This window comes from Anabrus simplex, chromosome 2, assembly GCF_040414725.1.
Source record: "Anabrus simplex isolate iqAnaSimp1 chromosome 2, ASM4041472v1, whole genome shotgun sequence".
NCBI lineage: Eukaryota > Metazoa > Arthropoda > Insecta > Orthoptera > Tettigoniidae > Anabrus > Anabrus simplex.
The window spans coordinates 997839353-997860734 of record NC_090266.1 but is presented as its reverse complement, the minus strand read 5'-3'; the positions used below and the strand labels follow the sequence as shown (position 1 = coordinate 997860734).

Sequence of the window (21382 nt, the reverse complement as noted above, 5' to 3'; positions counted from 1 at the left end):
GGTGGGTGCTTAGAATCTGTACAGGATGAGGAGTAGACACCAGAAAGTAGCTTATGAATACATGATTCATGAACTAAAGTTGCGTGATATTTTAGAATTAATAATTTAACTAGAATGGATCATCTGATGAAAATAACTTAACTGTAATCTTATCAAAGATCACTTACTTGAACAAGCAATTGACATGGCTAAGTGAATGAGGAAAAGTGGGAGATAGAACTGGGTTTTAAAGGTACTATGTTGTATATAGGAAAGTTGTCCACTACAAGTAACTAAGAAGCCATGTTCTGCATTAGGTTAGGCACTTTCAGAAACCTGTTCCTTTATTTGAAGTAACGATGATGAGAGTCGTTGTTCATACCAATATATAGGTTTTAGGATATTTTGTCATCGGAATCCGGTATATAATGTGTAAATACTGTCCGTTTTACTATTTCAGACCACCCAGTAACACTAAATATTACATCAATCTAAGTTCACATAGTTGATGACTATAGATATTTATACAACGAGTCTAATGCGAATTAACAACATGATAACATTTATACATGCAGTTGGAAGACTAAAACTAATAAAATACGGTACTTAATAATGAATACATTGAAACTACCTATTACTGTACCATTGAGATCATTCCGTTATTGACACGGGAATCGTCCGAAACAAGAAACAAGAAAATGAGATATCAGACGACATCCATCACATCTGATGCAGGATGAAAAAAGTATCAACAGTATATGCAAAATGGTAATATCTCAAGAAAGGGAGCAACGAAAGCTGGAGGGTTGTTATGTAATGATCATCTTTACTTTGGATGTTGTCGAACGTATGAGAATATCGAGGTTTTCTACAGATTCAACCATGACAGTTAACGGTTTTCATATCAGGCACGGTGGCAACTTATCCATCTGCAAGTAGTTACCCTTTTCCAATAAAGTGCTCCTCGGTGTACTAATTTTATTCAACATGATTTCTTAATGTCTGGATATTTAGAACATCATCTAAGACAATTACAAACTCCTATGGAATATAGTTTCGAACCTGAAATATCTGTAGGCTATCAAGAGGACTCGTTTATGGAAATATCTTCAAAGGTGGTAATTATGAAGAATGATTCAGCTTCCATCACAGCTGTACCATAAACATTTTCTTTCATAGTGTTTCATTATATGTCGATTGTTAGCAACATAATATAATATTTAAATATAAATACATGAAAAATAAATAAATAAATAAATAAATAAATAAATAAATAAATAAATAAATAAATAAATAAATAAATATAATATTTAAATCTCTAAACGGTCACTTCACCCCAGCTACATCTGTGCGATGTTCACCGTACTCTAATTTCTCACAGCGTCATGGATCTCTTTCTTGAGCTAAACAGCTTACGTCTTCTGTATAGTCACAGTTTTTAAATCTTCTATCAGATGTGATGTGTCTTATCTGAAAACTCGATTACCCATTCTAGAAGGCTCTCTTGTGATACTTAGAATTTCGAACGGAGACCCTGGAACTTCTGTTAGAAAAACTTGTGTCCTCATCCCGAGGTGGTGCAGCTGACACACCCCCGATGGAGGCGAGCTGCATGTACCATTTCAACCACATACCAGCCCTCCTGCCATTCTTACACTTCTGGCAGTACCAGAAATCGAACCCGGGCCCCCAAGGACGGCAGCTAATAATCCTAGCCGTTACGCTACAGAGGCGGACGGAACTTATGTTATAAAACTAAATCATACTGGTATTGAATACAATCCACGGGAAGTCTTGAACAGTAAAAATAATCATAAAAATGTAAATACCGGTACAACATTTCCCAAGCGAGAGTGACATGTACAGTCAGCTTTCTGAACACAGCTTTTCTCATCCCTCAAGAATTTTCCAGGAGGACAACCACCACGGAGGTCTTCAGTTACACAGCCTGTTAAAGAGAATATGTAATATGTAAGTTTTGGGGAATGATTTTAAGAACTGAAATCTAACCATATTGATTTTCTGCCCTTACTTGTAAATCATATTATTACTTCTCTGTTACACATTTTTCACTTACCTGCAACGCATTCAGTGGAGTCCAAACATTGGCCAGATCTTTGTATGTAGTAGAGGTAAAAATGGCATATTTGACTGCAACGTATACTGCAAGATTCCCATACCTCACCAGGTGGACAAACTGAGGAAACGTATGACATTGAATAAATTAACATTTGAAACAATGAGGAATTATAATCATTATAAAATATCAAAGCCATTTCTTATTAACAGTGCTGATGTAGTTATTTTATTATTATTATAATCATAAAACAATGAAGTCATACATATTTATTTCATGGTTAAATATCTGTAGCACATAATAACATGGAATAAGTGAAAGATGTGCATGATATAATTGAAGAAGTTGAATCAGAAACAGATTTTATGGACTTATGTTTATATGTTAAAGTTAGTTTCATATCCATATTAAATGATGTGTTAAACTATTTTGAGAACACATCAGTATAAAAAAGAACAATAAAACATGGAAAAAACTGTGAAACACGTGAATTCTGTATCATCTCTATCAGTACATGTAAGATACGCTCCTTATTATTTTACTTAACCCAATTTTATTTCAAAGAACACTTATCATACGACATATACAGTATTATCAGACTAACTGTCTCACATATTGAAGTACACTAAGTTGATGGCTGAGGATGCCCCAAGTCCCGTAGGAATTAATAGTAAGTATTAATAGTAAGTTATGTTTACCATGCTAAACTATGTTCCAAATCAAAGTATTAACAGAAGTAACAATTGCTTGCGGCATATAATAAGTGAAATATGAATCGTTTCTATCAATAACTGTTAAAATATTCCTCATCCAGGTACATTATTCAGTTACTTCATTCACTTCATGCTGAAAAGAGACTTTGGAAATGGATTTATTATACTACACACACTATCATGCTGGTTATAACACTCATTGAAGTACACTGATCTGATGATTTAAAATGCCTCAAGTCTCCAATGACCAGTACTGGGAAAGTTAATACGTACAATTAACCGAATAAAGTTAAAGTAAAGCTGGAAATTTCTTAACTGACTCGAATTAAACGTTATTCATTCAAAATGTCAACGAATTAACATTAAGTGTTAAACAACTAACTTAAATGTTACATTAGTATAATACAAATCAAGCTGTTATGTGTTATAATGTTTGTAGTTATTGTATGTGTCGAATGTATCGAATAATGATTCCTTTTCTCCTTACCCAAAGCAGATTATTTTGCTGTTACTGTAAATGCCCCACATGAATATGTAAATTCGATGAAAATGTAACACAGTAATCAGAAAAAAAGATATTCATAATGATTCTGAAATACTTTCGGTAAAAACTATGAGACGTTTACTCTCCGCACGTGGTGTAGATGGGTGATCTTACTTATTACTGCAGTTTCGTGTGACGATATTATACAGGCTTAATTAACCAATAATTAATAGGAGTTTATCCAGAGGTAACCGTATGAAAAGGGGGACTTCCATAAGGTTTCCACTGTGTAAGATTATTACCATGCTACTATTTTTCATTACATTCCGTTATTTTGTAACTATACATTTCAATTACAAATTAAATGAACAGGTAACAGGTAATACATTGATTAATGTAGCTAATCCCATTTTCAAATCAAAATAGGGCATCATTTCAAAATAAACATTTGAGAACTACTTCGGATATGATGCATTTTGTGCATGGCACCCAAATGCACACACGTCGCTTTGATACTGAGCTTTATAGAACTTCGTAATGATTGGATTCGTTTTCTGACTCTGGAAGGTTATAAACAGAAAGATTGAGAAGTCTACTGTACGCTCTAAGATAGACAGGTTTAAGAAGAATATTTTCATATGGGTGACTGCACACTGAGCAACACTTCACAAATTTGAAGTGAAACATAGTTTTCCTTATATATTTCGTTTATGCAGGTAAATGTTAGATAAACTATCTTATTATCATTTATCCATCAAATGAAAGCTAGTCTTTTTTTTTACAATTTGCTTTTCGTTGAACGGGCACAGATAGGTCTTACGGGGACGATGGGATAGGAAAGGCCTAGGAATGGGAAGGAAGCGACCGTGGTCTTAATTAAAATACAGCCCCAGCATTGCCTGGTGTGAAAATACGAAACCACGGAAAACTATTTTCATCCCGTCGACAGTGGGGTTTGAACCCGCTACCTCCCGGATGCAAGCTCACTCCTGCGCGCCCCTAACTGCACGGCCAACTCGCCCGGTGACAGCTAGTCTTTGTGCGTTTCAGATTGTCACGAGCCATAACTTCCGTGGAGAGAATTTGTTTGAGGATGCAGTCAGATTCTTAAACATCAAGCACGCATCGTACTGAATTGCAGCCGATGTACGTTGAAAATGGGAATTTATATACCTCCTGATAGTTTACATATGTATACACGTATCTCTATTCCACTTTTCCTTTCTTTCTTTCTTTCTTTCTTTCTTTCTTTCTTTCTTTCTTAATTTGCTTATCCTCCAGGGTTGGCTTTTCCCTCGGACTCAGCGAGGGATCCCACCTCTATCGCCTCAAGGGCAGTGTCCTGGAGCGGGAGACATTGGGTCGGTTGATACAACTGGGGAGGATGACCAGTACCTCGCCCAGGTGGCCTCACCTGTTATGCTGAACAGGGGCCTTGCGGGGGGATGGGAAGATAGGAAGGGATAAAGAAGGAAGAGGGAAGGAAGCGGCCGTGGCCTTAAGTTAGGTACCATCCTGGTGTTTGGCTGGAGGAGAAGTGGGAAACCACGGAAAACCACTTCCAGGATGGCTGAGGTGGGAATCGAACCCACCTCTACTCAGTTGACCTCCCGAAGCTGAGTGGACCCCGTTCCAGTCCTCGTACCACTTTTCAAATTTCGTGGCAGAGCCGGGAATCGAACCCCGGGCCTCCGGGGGGTGGCAGCGAATCACGCTAACCACTACACCACAGAAGCGGACTCCATTTTCCTACCGTATATAATTTCTGGAAGACCGTTCGAGTAATTCAGGGTTTAAGTGAAGTACAGGAAGTCCGTTAAACTGGTGGTGCAAGATGCTATACTAAGGAAACGTCTTCTGAAATGTTACTCCTAACTAAATTAGTGGAGGAACACTTCGGTCAATGTTTCTGAGAAGTCAATAGACTGGATTCCCCTCCTCAGCAGACCTGATGTCCCCATATCGTCTTCCCCTGGAAGGGATTGTGCTATGTAGACCACTGTTCCAAAACCGGGCAAGTTGGCCGTGCGGTTAGGGGCGCGCAGCTGAGGGCTTGCATCCGGGAGATAGTGGGTTCGAATCGCACTGTCGGCAGCCCTGAAGGTGGTTTTCCGTGGTTTCCCATTTTCACTCCAGGCAAATGCTGGGGCTGTACCTTAATTAAGGCCACGGCCGCTTCCTTCCAACTCCTAGGCCTTTCCTATCCCATCGTCGCCATAAGACCTATCTGTGTCGGTGCGACGTAAAGCACATAGCAAATAAAAAAAATCATTGTTCGAAAGTCAGTACTCCTTTCTTCTCACTGATTCAGACAGTGTTATTACATAACATTTCTGTCTGTTGAGGATTCAAACAGCCTTATGAACGATGACACAAAATAAAAAATAGAAATACATGGAAAAGAGCACAGAAGTTAGGAAATTAAATTACAGAAGATATGATAAAGATTAAAGGAACCGTAATGGCCACACTTTCGTGCGGAGACTGCATAATAATAATAATAATAATAATAATAATAATAATAATAATAATAATAATAATAATAATAATAATAATAATATGCCACACTAACAACTAGTGTGCCTTACGACGCCCAGCTACAAAGGGAAGCCAACGAAATCCTGAAACATACCAATAGTTTCAGCTGTAAGGAGGAATCAATCAATCAATCAATCAATCAATCAATCAATCAATCAATCAATCAATCAATCAATCAATCAATCAATCAATCAATCAATCAATCAATCAATCAATCAATCAATCAATCAATCAATCAATCTATCAATCAATCAATCAATCAATCAATCAATGACTCCCACACATACTAGATGGGGTACATGGTGTTATCGGTGCAAATATCCCAGTCCATTTTGTAAGGATGCGACAACAATAATAGCAATTTATTTATGCATGGATTTTTCAAGACGACAGCGCTATTGTCACAGCAGCTGAATACCTCCCCTCTTCGCCCCTGCCATCAGGCAAAGTCGAGCTTGGAGTACGTAACAACTTCCCCTCACCGACATTGCCTCGCCCCAGTCCACTGTATCTGCTGCAAATATACAGTAATTCGCTAATGCTTCCTGAAGAGTTACTGACAAACTAAAACATTGACTTTTTCAATTTAATTTGAAATTTAAAGGTAGACCAAAACTTTTAAGGCGTAATTTGCTTAGAATGGCCTAATCTACCACCAGTTCAATTACATCCTGTACATGTAAAAGTTAACTCGCCATAAATGGATTTCCCTTACCTGAGATGCATTTCTTTCAGACCTCGCATCTACAAATAATACTCTGTTTCCAAAATTTCAATCATGATGCTGAATTCTGTTGATATTGTGTAATTCACAATGCAAGTACCTAACCGAAAACTTATTTCACTCCAGAGTCACCGACGAAGCAATATATTGTGTCCACCAAACTCGAGCTATTCTTACGAATTACTTCATTTGTCCGTCTCCGTAGCGTAACGGTTAGTGTTATTAGCTACCGTCCTTGGAGACCCGGGTTCGATTTCCAGTACTGCCAGAAATTTAAGAATGGCAGGAGGGCTGGTATGTGGTTGAAATGGTACATGCAGCTCACCTCCATTGGGGTGTGCCTGAAAAGAGCTGCACCACCTCAGGATGAGGACATGAGTTTACTTACTTCTTTCATTGTACAATTAATTCTCCATCTCATGATGCTGAGTACATACAATATATACTACCAGTTCACAATTAATTGGAGCTGGTAACTATTGTCTTGGTTTATGGCCAAATGCTCTATTCATATTCACGAAATATTCTGGCGGAAAATGAAATCGGAACACCAAGAAGTAGCTGTAATAAATAAATGAAATTACGAAGGCATGTTTGCACATGTTATTCAAATTTTGCACGCTAGTCGATAAAAAGTAGTGCTAGTAGCACAACTATGACCTATAAAAGCAGGTTCGTTTTAAATACGCGTTGTATAATTTGTGAACGTTAGTCATCATCCGGTATTTATGTCGTGAGTTAGGTGTGAGTCAAACGTGCATTTAAGGGGACGAAGAAGGCAGTGTGAGCAGCTTACTGAGTTTGAACGAGACCGTGTAACAGGGCTACGAAAAGGTGGATATTCTTTCTGCGATATTGCAGAAAGATATACCGTATCCAAAGAGCACCAGTGCTGGCAACAATGATCACGGAAATGCACTGTATGAAGATGACTGTGGTCTGGCCGCACACGGGCCACTACGGAGAGGGAAGACCGCCATATACGCCGTGGATCATACCAGTGGTGTGCACTGAACCCCATCTACCCCAGCGCTGCTGCGGTAAAGAACTTCGTATTGACATTTTCTAATTATTCCTCAGAAAGCTTTTTATAATGTTTAAAAAAATTGCGAACATCTAAACCAAGCCAAGTACAGCTGTCTCGAGAATCCGCTCGTACTACCGCAGTTCAGCTTCTCCAGCGAGCTGGGTTTCCTTGCCGGCGCAAAAGAGAGCTACCCCAGCGAAATTTAAGGTCGCTTGGGTGACGCATACACGTGAAGCTTCCTTGCTCTGGGAGCGGGGCGGGGCTGTGAGCACTCCCCGACAGCAATTTACGGCGACAGGCCAGCTAGCTTAGGTAAGGTAATGTTAGTTTTAATACACTGACTGACAGAGCAAATGCAACACCAAGAAGGAGTGGTTCGAAAGGGATGAAAGTTGGGGAATAAACAGAGACGGCACGGACGAATAATTGATGTTTATTTCAAACCGATATGCAGGTTACACAATGCGCACGGCATCGACTCAGTAGGATGTAGGACCACCGCGAGCGGCGATGCACGCAGAAACACGTCGAGGTACAGAGTCAATAAGAGTGCGGATGGTGTCCTGAGGGATGGTTCTCCATTCTCTGTCAACCATTTGCCACAGTTGGTCGTCCGTACGAGGCTGGGGCAGAGTTTGCAAACGGCGTCCAATGAGATCCCACACGTGTTCGATTGGTGAGAGATCCGGAGAGTACGCTGGCCACGGAAGCATCTGTACACCTCGTAGAGCCTGTTGGGAGATGCGAGCAGTGTGTGGGCGGGCATTATCCTGCTGAAACAGAGCATTGGGCAGCCCCTGAAGGTACGGGAGTGCCACCGGCCGCAGCACATGCTACACGTAGCGGTGGGCATTTAACGTGCCTTGAATACGCACTAGAGGTGACGTGGAATCATACGCAATAGCGCCCCAAACCATGATGCCGCGTTGTCTAGCGGTAGGGCGCTCCACAGTTACTGCCGGATTTGACCTTTCTCCACGCCGACGCCACACTCGTCGGCGGTGACTATCACTGACAGAACAGAAGCGTGACTCATCGGAGAACACGACGTTCCGCCATTCCCTCATCCAAGTCGCTCTAGCCCGGCACCATGCCAGGCGTGCACGTCTATGCTGTGGAGTCAATGGTAGTCTTCTGAGCGGACGCCGGGAGTGCAGGCCTCCTTCAACCAATCGACGGGAAATTGTTCTGGTCGATATTGGAACAGTCAGGGTGTCTTGCACATGCTGAAGAATGGCGGTTGACGTGGCGTGCGGGGCTGCCACCGCTTGGCGGCGGATGCGCCGATCCTCGCGTGCTGACGTCACTCGGGCTGCGCCTGGACCCCTCGCGCGTGCCATATGTCCCTGCGCCAACCATCTTCGCCACAGGCGCTGCACCGTGGACACATCCCTATGGGTATCGGCTGCGATTTGACGAAGGGACCAACCTGCCCTTTTCAGCCCGATCACCATACCCCTCGTAAAGTCGTCTGTCTGCTGGAAATGCCTCCGTTGACGGCGGCCTGGCATTCTTAGCTATACACGTGTCCTGTGGCACACGACAACACGTTCTACAATGACTGTCGGCTGAGAAATCACGGTACGAAGTGGGCCATTCGCCAACGCCGTGTCCCATTTATCGTTCGCTACGTGCGCAGCACAGCGGCGCATTTCACATCATGAGCATACCTCAGTGACGTCAGTCTACCCTGCAATTGGCATAAAGTTCTGACCACTTCTTCTTGGTGTTGCATTTGCTCTGTCAGTCAGTGTACTTGACACTCGAACTCTTCAGCGCCACACACTAGAGACTGCATGAAAAATATCAATATCTTAACAGTATAGCCACTTGAACATCGTCTTGCTAATGAAATAGAGCCAGTATATGAAATCAATTGTAATATGGAAGAATATATTTTACGCTTGGGTTTCGGCTTGTATACAGTTTTTCGGGCCATTCATTGATGGCACGTGTAGAGTATATGTTCCGATAGCCGCAGAAAAGTATTTGGGTTGCCCAGCATGAACACAAGATTTGTTTTCGGTTGTCTGTGATGGTGGTAAATAGTGATTTTTTGTGGTGTTCCTCTTGGATTATAGGTGAAGGTTTCGCGAGTTCTGTGGCATTCTTCATGAATTTAACGTGTGTTATATGTCGTGACAAATACTTTTCCTAGTTTGTCGTTGATGCACATACACTCAGTATGCGAATGAAACTACGAATATAAAACTTCAGTGACGGTAAAATACCAGTTAAATTTTGCTGATTAGTTTAGATTAGGATTTTTAAGTAAATAACAAATAGTTAATCCCAGTGTATTTTTGTGAAAATCATGACTGTACTATCACGAAGCATCACCGGATGAAACTGTAAGTACATTGTTTAAAATCTGCTACGGTGTCGTCACTGCCGTGGATATCAATTTAGAAATATGTGCGAGCGTGTGGTTGAAAATATTCTTGAAGGATCCCTCTCAGGTATACCTTTCCACGAAAAACGCAGCCTTATAAAATGGCAATGTTGACTTTAGAGAGTGTAGTGGGGCTACTATTGTTGATATTTAAAAACTTTTTTTGCAACTGGGGGAATGAATATGTTCACCGCACGCCACTGGATCATACTGTACCTATAGCAGCCGTTAGAGCTTCAGTTGGTACCAGAGAGACACGGTGAACTGTAACAAATAGATTACTTGAGGGACAGCTCCGAGCCGGTTGTCCTGTAGCGTTCATGCCACTAACTTCTAATCACTGCCATCTGCGACTTCAGTGTTATCAAGCTAGAGAACATTGGGGTCTGGATTGGAGATCTGTTGTGTTCTCAGACAAGAGCCGTTTCTGTCTTGGTGCCCGTGATGGCCGTAGTTTGGTAAAGGAGGAGGCCAGGTGAGCGCTTGGGATCAAGCTGTCTGCTGCGTCGACACATTGGACTTACACCAGTAGTTACGCTCTGGGGAGCGAAGGAGCCTTCTGGTCGTTACACCAAGAACCTTGACAGCGGTTGTGACAGACTGGTGACTGAACCGGTTGTGCTGCCATTCATTCGCAGTATTCAAGGCGGTGTTTTACAACAGGATAACGCTCGTTCTCATACCACTACTGTCACCCAACGTTCTCTACAGAGTGTCCACCAGTTGCCGTGGCCTGCGAGATCGCCAGACCTTTCACTCACGGAGCACGTATGGGACATTATGGGACGACAAATCCAGCGCAATCGAATACCAGCATTAACCGTTGGTTATTTTACTGACCAAATGCAACAGGTGTGAAACTCCATTCCACAAAAATGACATACGGCACCTGTACAACACATTGCATGCACGTTTACATGCTTGCATTCAAAATAGCTTAACCTAAATTGTACTCCTCTGAACTAATGTATTCTTGGTGTTGGGATGTCATTTTCCGCTAGTATTATTGTTATAGTTACTTTCCCTTTTAATATTTCAGTTATTTAGAGTATGTTGAAACTCTTATCTTTGAATCAGCAACCTAAGAGAATTCACATTACCGACCTCAATAGCTGCAGTCGCTTAAGTGCGGCCAGTATCCAGTATTCAGAAGATAGTGGGTTCGAACCCCACTGTCGGCAGCCCTGAAAATGGTTTTCCGTGGTTTCCCATTTTTACACCAGGCAAATGCTGGGGCTGTACCTTAATTGAGGCCACGGCCGCTTCCCTCCCAGTCATATAACTTTCCTGTCCCATCGTCGCCATAAGACATATCTGTGTCGGTGCGACGTAAAGCCAATAGCAAAAAAAAGAAGAGTTCACATTTCCTATCTGAGATCACTTTGTGAAATGCGTTGGTAAATGTTTAATCTGTTTGTAGATAAAGTTGTTCCTGCCGCCTGAAGTACTGTGTATATCTTTAACTGCATTTCATTTATAAACTTAATGTTTAAGATCTATACATTAAATCAACATGAATCTGGTACAATAGCCGTTATGTTAATAAAAGGTATATTTATGTGATTTATTGAAATCAGTAGTAGTATGGTATACAGGGTTACTCACCTAAGATGTTACACAGAAATTATGTTGATGGTCCTGCTCTGTGACGCCAGTCCATAGTAATAGACAAATCTAAATTCGTATAGCATACAGAAAGTGCCATTTGAGCTCGTGTGCATCCGTCCTCCAAACCCTTAGAGACTACTTACTCCTTGTCCTATCAGCTTTGAGTTCCCAGAAAATGTACAGAGAAAATACAGGTAAACGTACGGTACATATCAATTTGCAAGACTCCGATTTCGAGAGACATCGATATAAATACCAAAAAACAACAGTTACAAAGTTACATAAAGAAAATCCTTTCCGCTTATCGAAAAATATTGATGTAGTATCGATGCACTCACATTTACAGAGGTTCGGAGACTTTTTTCTAGTTGATTTACGTCGCACCGATACAGATAGTTCTTAAGGCACTGCCCCAGTATTTGCCTGGTGTGAAAATGGGAAACCACGGAAAACCATTTTCAGGGCTGCAGACAGTGGGGTTCGAATCCACTATCTCCCGGATGAAAGCTCACAGCTGCGCGCCGCTAACCGTTCGGAGATCTGCATACATCTTTGGGAGCCGGGTTTGTTTTAATGGAGGGGGAACATCATCTGATGGTATTAACGTTCCTGTTTTCATTTTCATTACTACCTAACTCTGAATTAACTACGATTACGAATAAATATATTCATGATTACTTGTAGAATGTTCCTCAGTTACTGATCAATTACTTTTACGGCTTGTCTCATCTTGCCAGAGTGAAAGACTACCTGTTATAACCTTTTGTCGAAAGGTCCATTTAAAGCTTTGAAATAATTCTCGGGCGCAGTATTACAAGGTGCGAACACGGAGTAGTAACATTTCAATACAGATCGTCAAGCCAGATCTTTTCTTTCACATCCAGCAAGATAAGGTTGTCCCAAAGGGGGTGATGGTCCAAGAGAGGAGGTGGTGTGATTTACAGGTGCGTTTGGAGAGTAACTGTCAACGATTCATAGAACTGGGATGTCACAGCCATAGAGTTAGTAAAATATATGTTTAAAAAACAGCGATGACAATAATTCGTCTACTTAGCCCCATAAACTCCCCAAAGGCTTTCAGGCCTAAAATTCACTCATTTGCTCCGTACGAGAGAGAGTGTTTTCGGTCGTTGGGTAGAATTATGGCTGAAGTTTAAACCATATCAATATCCACACAGTTTTAAACGTTCTCTATTTATGTTGATGAGTAGAGCGGAGCGAGCTTTTTGCCAAACAGCTAAGATTTGAAGATGTTCGGCTGGCAGCAATGTTTCTCTCGCAGACGGTGGCGCGCTGCTGCTAATAGTGTATTGTTTACTAACTCTATGGTCCTAGCTACACAGCTCCTTCAATACACGCGAATAGGCCAGCCGTGCAGTTCATGCAGAACCTTATGGGCGACTCTTAGCCACCTATCGGAGAAAAGAGGTAGTTATGTGTTCTGCCGTTCACAGATCTGAACAGGGTTGTCAGATTACCAGTATCGGAATGAGTATCGATTTTTGGCTCGATATCAACACTCGATATGAAGGATAGGATCGCTAATCGCTGTATATTATTACCGTTCATTCTGGTGGTTCTCTAGCTCTGCAGATCGTATTACGAAGCCGTACCTGGATTCCAATGTTGTTTCTAGAGCGCATTCAGTTGGCTTGAGATCAGCTTTAGATTGAAAAAAATAATACATTATTGAGCCTGATATACGGTACTTGGTTGTTTAGTGTGCTCATCAACAATGATGGGAAAACACACGTCATTGAGGAACAGAACATTCAGGTGATGCCGCGTCATTCCATGTACCAGTTCAACTGCGATAGAATTTTGGCCCGCTATGGCCATGAGACAAAACAACAAACGTCCACACTCGCACTATTACCATTAACAGGACCTCAACGTAATGTGTTGTGTATGTCGCTGGTCCTCCACACGTGTGGTTTGCATATTTTTAAATAACCAGTATTTTTGACGTTATCGTCGCTGTTAACTCTATATGTTTCAACAAAATAGACACATGTATAATATGAGTATAGTTCAAACTATTTAGTCACAGTTCGTAATATCATCCATATTACCCAGTACAAAATATCTCAGGAACTACATATTGAAATAAATTTAAATTTTGTTCAGCAGAAATATAACAATGACTCATACATATTATTATATCTCAGATATAAATGTGTGGAATACAATGTAATAAGACCTATGCGAGTGACTCCTTGGCATATGCATTTTAAGCATTTATTAAGAATTTCGCCTGGCAAGAGCTGCGTACTCCGGATCCTTAAATTATGCGATGATTGGATTGAAAACGCATCTTTACTGTATGTCATAATGGTATCCCTACATTTCATATGGCACCAACGTAGTCGCTACAGTAAGTATACGTCACACATTTATACAAATATTCTTCAAACAGGACGATATATAATTTTCACTTCTTGGAATCCTTTACTAGCAAAGCAAAGTCATCTGCCTAAAAGGCATGAAGGCCCTGGGTGAAAGAGAAGGTAAAGGCTTGCACTATCCGTAACCTCGGTACTTGTTGGGATAGGGTGGTTAGCTCTACGCCTGGCCGCCTTTGCCCCCAGGAATTCACCTGGTACTCATTTTCTGGTGTAGGCTGAGTGAACCTGAGGGCCATGTACACCTAGGGAAGTAGAAATCCCGTTTCTTAAATTTTTCGACTTCCTTACGGGGAATCGAACCCACGTCCTTTACTAGGTTAGTAAATATATAGGTCATTGATATCTAAAGGAAGTGAATATAACTTTTCTTCATTTAACACATTTTCTAGTTCTGACTTAAGCACATAATAAACAACAAGGGACAGACAATGCATAATTCATTGACATAGGCTGAGAATCGATGCTAACAGGTGAATTCAGGATAGCAAACGAATTTATACGTCAAATATTTTCCACTACCTGCCTAGTTATGAGTCTTAAGCCACTTACTGAAAATTAAACTTGTTCTACTAACTTATCTTGCTACGAATTAAGAGAAATACATACCCTGTGGAGTACTTCCAGCGGCATATATAGCACTGGTAGAGACAGTTTCTGTTGTAGACACTGTGATTGGTGAAGATGGTTTTGTGCCTAAAACATAAAGTAGCTATGTTTTGACAACGATTAGGAAACCATTAGCGTTTACACAATCTTTCCCACTGAGGGAACACAACTGGGTATTTTGTAAAATAATTTTCATTGGCACGTAATTCCAATGTCACTCTCCCTATTCTAATTCACTGAGGATTTACATATCGGAAAAATAAATCAATTGATCATCTGAAGGCAAAGGAAACAGGTAGAAGGTGACAGGTTCAATAATTACACAGTGATCTGACGTAAAAAGAACCCTTTGTACTTGAGAGAATTGGTATCAAATATATAGGTACAATTGAAACAGCTGCATTTGTAAAAATTTAAAATAATAAATCAATCAATCAATCAATCAATCAATCAATCAATCAATCAATCAATCAATCAATCAATCAATCAATCAATCAATCAATCAATCAATCAATCAATCAATCAATCAATCAATCAATCAATCAATCAGAGGAGTAGCCTGAAAACATGAATGCATGACATTGCTCAAATATTTCCTGAATTCAACGCAACTAACGATGAAACCTAGCCATTAACGATCAGGTTCCCTCAGTCTTCTGTACGAATTTAATGTCAATTATCCCATTACAGACAGAAATCTAGTAATTGTATCCCGTTACTCTTATCTGCTACAGCTTCTCACATTTACCCTTAGAATACCTTTCAACATCACAAATTCACTGTTATCGATCTTCTTAATCCTAGTATTTCGGGTATCAATCGACAGACTGAATAGCCCAGCTGCTTTAGGATGATCAAGAATTGGAGTGAGATTTCCACTCCTGCTCTATAGTAGCCGATATTTCGACCATTGGGACGACTTTCCCTGTCAGTCAGCAGTTGTCCGTCGTTCTCAAACCAGGACGTTATTGCGGGAACTCATGTTACAAGCAACACATGAATCTATGTAATGTTAACATTATACATCGCACATGTTGGGTCGTCTTGACCCCACTGGTAATGGTGTCACAAATGTATAACTAGTGATTTTTCACTGAATGAACACCATCTCGCAGATGCGGATCCAAAGCTCGTGGTAGGTGCAGGTTTGCAAAAGATCTGAGGGGTAAGGTGATCTGGCCAGGTGGTGGGCCCAAGAAAAATTCTCCATTATGGACATTAACGCCGGAAAAAAATCTTGTTCAATAAAATACTCTAATAGTTTTAAGTGATGTTCAAACATGTTAATTTTTTTAGAAAAATGAAAGAGTAACACATGCTAGGTTCTGCCCATTCATTACTTAATTTAAAAAATCAGTGTTACCGGGCGAGTTGGCCGTGCGCGTAGAGGCGCGCGGCTGTGAGCTTGCATCCGGGAGATAGTAGGTTCGAATCCCACAATCGGCAGCCCTGAAGATGGTTTTCCGTGATTTCCAATTTTCACTCAAGGCAAATGCTGGGGCTGTACCTTAATTAAGGCCACGGCCGCTTCCTTCCAACTCCTAGGCCTTTCCTATCCCATCGTCGCCATAAGACCTATCTGTGTCGGTGCGACGTAAAGCCCCTAGCAAAAAAAATCAGTGTTGCTTATTCCGTTTTGTTTTATGTATTCCTCGAGGTCCTCCTTCGTAGTGTCAGCACTGAGCCTTCCAGTGTATAACCAGCCCTTTCCCTCAGCTACTTTAATCTTGCTCTCTCCCCACTGCAACGCAATAGCTCCCTTCTCTCATGAGAGCCAGGTCCCTGAAGTTGGCTCACCTGTCTTGTGCGTCCTTCTTCCGTGGCGCCCGTTAATTGTGTATGCCTTCTACGGCTACGCTGCATTTTCCAAGGTCCATCATGCCCTATTTCTACCTCTTTCTCTTCCATTCTTGCTCCCCTGCTGCCTGTTTGTTGAGTTTCCATTTGTATATATTGTACTCGCCGATCTCCCTCGCTAGAGCTTCTTGGTCTTTGAATGATACTGTCAGGTTCTGTTTCTTTTCTTTCTTTCATCGACGGGTCTGTGTGTCGTTCTGTTACATTCTTTATTACAGTCTACCTCTTGAGCGTCCTATTTTCACCTTCCATTGCTACTTTAATTTCATCTTTGATTTTTTCCTGTAGGTTCGTTTCCAGAAACTTGAGAATTGCATTTACTTTCAAGGTTAGGTTAGCTATGGTGTCTTTGTCTGGTTCGGCTGTCGTTTGAGTTTACAAAACAGTCGATATAAATGAGACACATATCCATGTCAAATTGTATGTTCGTCTTTTAATGATATCGTATTCACCTTTATTTAACTTTATACAGTCAGCGTGTTGCCAGATTCTACCACGTTCGCATTCAACTGCTTTTTCGTTCTCTCTCACAATCTCCATACAGATACCCATTTCAACCCCTCTTATTTCGGTATCCGTTAGCATTGCTGTTTTTTACTCTTAGAACCTATGGAACAAAGATGGCGCACCCAGGCGCTTGACTATGCACTTATTTCTTGCACTGTTTATTCCGTGATTAGTGGAGCTGTAGTGTCCTAGATTCCCGCTCCGAATGCACGCCCTTTGGTTTCTTTGTTCCGATTTCACAGTTGGCTACACTGAACAATGTTTGTAATTCTTGGTTACGATGCACTTACACACTATTATCGCTTAGTATTTAACTTAGAGGCACAAGATCACACAAATGATTATCTTAGACGGATTAGTATAGATTACACTTTGAAACTATACCACACTCACTCTTGGGTTGTCGACAAAACTATCACTTTTTCATCATAATACGGAGCTTACACATAACACAACTTAAAACGCCGCCATCAACAACAACATTAACAATCTCAATTACCTTAACTTTACAATTAACACGATTCTTGGTCCATTCAAAGGTATTCATGAGTTTATCACTTCTCACACGAGAGTTCTTTTATATAAATACATGTACTTCACTTTGGATTCTGGAGGGAAAATTATACTTTTCTCGGACTGTTTCCAATGATATTCTCCAATCTTTCCCTCTGAGAATTCGAGCAATTTCTCAATTTCTTACGGCTTTCATTTAATATCAATCAACTTTTCTCATAGCATCATTCATTACTGTATTCTTCTTTTTTGATATCCACAAAAGACAATTAAACTTACGCCACTTCAATTTGTATTCTTGATTAATGTCATACTTCAGGTAAAGTGGACATTTTATATCTTCCTTGTTTTTTACTACAAGAACGGCTGATTTCTCCAGGCATGTATTTCATTCTGGCCTAACGGCAGCTCCTGTCGCGATGTTCGTTACGCCGATCCCATTATAACATCTCTTTGCATAAGTCCCATTAAAATTAAATTTCATGTAACGTATTAATTTAATATTCTCGTAATTGATACATATGAAACGTCACAACGTATATAAATAAAAAAAGGTTTGAGGTGAAGTAAACATTTTGCTATGTTAAAGGATGTTTGAAAGTAGGCACGGTAGGGTATCGTGACAAAATTCTATCACAATCGAATATTTTACTGTAATTTCACTCATTTGAATATCACAACAAATGTATTCTTTGTTTGGACGATCTGGCATTTTCACTTTAGGATGAATAGAGAAACATCCCACAACATATGAGAATGAAATATCTCAAGTATTCAGAGACCAATTTTATGTCGAGATATATTAGTGTAAGGATGTAGAACTTAAATGTAACAGACAAATTAATACTTGTGCTATGAAACGTGAACACATTATAACGGTACTATATTATATGATTCCACTTACCTCCACAAGAGCAAAATATTCGAATAGCATAATCTTTGCATCTACGACCATTACACACAAGACCTTGCTTTGTTTTGCAAGTAACGGGATCTGATGACATCCAGTAGTCAACCAGCTCTTGTCCACTGAAACATGATAAATTTGAACGTACGAATAATTTATTGGTTCAGTGACATGATTTTCAGTAATAAAGGCAATAAATATATTGAATCAGCAAAGGTAAATTCAAGGACTGCTATGTTGTAACAGACAGAAAGGAAGGTAATAAAACTGTCGACGGTCAGGCAAGAATTCACTAAAAGATAAATGTCTGATAAGCTCTTCATTAATCAAAAAGACGAATGTTATCACTAGTGCTTGTTACGTTCAAAACTGTCGAACATCTACAATTCCCGCTATTTAAAACTGTTGAAATATGAATCCGTAGTGTCTTTTGTGTCGATGTCTGAATAGGGTATGAATTTCTATCAGCCAAGATTGTTTCAATGTAAAATATCTCATTGCCACTTAAAATTTTGTAATAGCTTCTGTATCTAGACGCCTGTAACGGCTCGCCTCCTTCTATGTGCAGTGGTCATTCTAGGTTCTTTTAGTGATGAACCAATGATTTTTGGAATCATATTTTGAAATTTTCACGTAACCAAGTGTTCGGTATTTCGCAGTTCTTTTCCTGTATTTGAAATTCGACCTGTAAAATTAATTATTGTTGTTATTAAAGTGGTCATATAACTAAGTCACAGTGTGAAAAGTAAGATAATTATAGCTACGAGAACTATTGTGGTGTTCATTCTCATTATATAATGCACATAAGTATGTAACTTATTCTTTTTGGTTGTTATCTCATTAATTGCACTCTGTATGATTTCAAATTTATGTGGGTGATCTTTAATTTCGGAATGATTTACTCAATAAGAAAACAAAAACAGTGTTTCTCTCTGATGACGATACATTGCTATAAGAACAATTTGTAGGAACTATACAAACTTGAAATATAATTTCCGTTCGCGCGTCCTGCTACAAATATATCTAGAGACTGAACTACTGTTATAATATGATCAGTGTTCAAGAAAGGGCAATTATCAACAATCCTGAATTTAATTTGAAATAATGTCTAAATTGTGTCACTGTGGGGATGTTTCAACATGTTCAAGATTAAGGTGCATAACTGAAATGTACACTGAAATTATCTTTATTTACATACCTGGGGACGTCTCGATAAAATTTACATTCGATGTTTGTAACTTGGCCAAGGTTACAAGGTAGCACTTCTTGATATGAACTTAGAAGTTCAATATCGCCCTCGTGAATAGTGTTGACTGTTGTATTAAACCATTCACTCCACCCTTCACTACAAGCTGAAAAAGAATATACTTTATGACTATGATGTAATGCAGTTTAAAACACGGTATGATGAGTCTAGAAGGAATATAATGAATAAATGCTAGCCTTAAAAGACACTTCATGCCATTAAATGTCTGAATGAGTGTAGCAGGGCATTATTTCATCATGGACTAGCCGAATGATGATTTTTCCTTTGAGTACAATGAATTTTATGCCTTTGTGGTTTCAAGAGATGCCCATTAGGCTTCCAGAATAAATATTTAACGGATTCAGAGGCACTAGTAGAGCCCATACCTCACCAGCTTCCATACAGTCACAGCCATAAATGGGAATTCAACTTCAGTGAACGCCACAATTTTCTCTGCCCTGTGTCAGGTGGCAGAAGCAAAAATACTATATCTATCAAGAAACAGTCACAGGTGGACAGGGTTTGAATATTTTAAACTTTCACTAATGTAGGTGCCTTGTTCTTAGGCTGAAAAAGTTCCCCTTTTTCGGGTATATTCCGTTACTAATGAAATGTTTTCATTTTCAGGTATTTTCTAGTAATTTTGAGTTTCGAAAGACGGGAAAACTTCAAGGTTATTTATGAAAATATTTTAATGAATCATGATTATGTAGTTTTATTCAAACACAAAGGCTTTTGTTAAAGATATGGACACACTTCATAGTAGTCGTATATTACTTTAACAATTTTCTATCAATGATATCAAAAAATAAATGGAATAAGACACTCACCTTCTGTTGTTGACTTTTCAGAAAAAATTAATCCAGGTTCCGTAGAGGATGTTGAGACTGAAGCTGTAAATAAGATATTGATCTCTCAGTCTGCAATCTTGAGGTAGTACATTGCATGTTTACTAGATCAATTCATCATTATTCGAAAACGAGTTGAACAACATTGCATTTGAACCATTTAAGAAATATACGAATTATTTTCCAAATTTTCCTTCCAAATAAATGCATTTATGCACGAAACTTTGACATGTATTTTATTGGTATTATAATTAACTACACTGACTTCTCTGCTGTTTTGACAGTTCATAAAATACCGTAAAAATGGTAGAGATTCAGTCTAATTTACCATAATTATTGTTTTCGTCCTTACATAATGGTCATCAGCAATGAAAAATTTAGAGACGAACTCATAACAAACTCAGCAACTTTCACGAAAATAATTTTAAATTTTTTGACAAAATAGTGTTGGATTTCACTATACCTACACTGTACCGTGGTTCACTTATGGCCTCCTTTTCTGGTCTCCCTTAACTTCCCAGACCTACTGAAACTACTTCGTCCTACCCTCTCTCCCTCACACTAACCTCTCCCACCTTTCTGCTCCTATCCTCTACACTACGTTTCACTTTATTCTTGCCCTTTCCTCCCTCTGTAACACTTCTGTGATCTCTATCTTCCCTCTGCTGTTCTATCTGTAGTGACTCACACTGATTCTTCACAGATACCACTCCTGTGCTCACTCCCGGAGGAATACCCTTAAACCATTAGCCCACCTGTCTTCCACAACATCTCCTCATCCTTCCTCTCCCTCTTGCCTATATTGATTGAGGGAGACTAACTTAATACTTGTCCGCCGTTCCAAGCTTAATTATCTTACTCACACTCTCCATCTCTTCTCTCATCTTCCTGATATCCACAATCCCTACACCTTTCTTTAACCATTCTTTTATCTCTTCAGAGAATGTGAAG

General features: G+C 39.8%; 1 protein-coding gene across 1 annotated transcript in view; it reads right to left on the bottom strand.

Moving 5' to 3' along the window:
* Nucleotides 1-21382, bottom strand: part of Hml (Hemolectin) — a 586263-nt gene that overhangs the window by 390435 nt on the left and 174446 nt on the right. Inside the window, exons 36-41 of the mRNA XM_068226073.1 lie at nucleotides 20414-20476; nucleotides 19536-19689; nucleotides 18335-18459; nucleotides 14554-14640; nucleotides 2057-2176; nucleotides 1809-1927 (exon numbers count right to left, since the gene is read on the bottom strand). Of these exons, the coding sequence (XP_068082174.1) occupies nucleotides 1809-1927; nucleotides 2057-2176; nucleotides 14554-14640; nucleotides 18335-18459; nucleotides 19536-19689; nucleotides 20414-20476 (668 nt within the window). The remainder of the gene's footprint in view (nucleotides 1-1808; nucleotides 1928-2056; nucleotides 2177-14553; nucleotides 14641-18334; nucleotides 18460-19535; nucleotides 19690-20413; nucleotides 20477-21382) is intronic.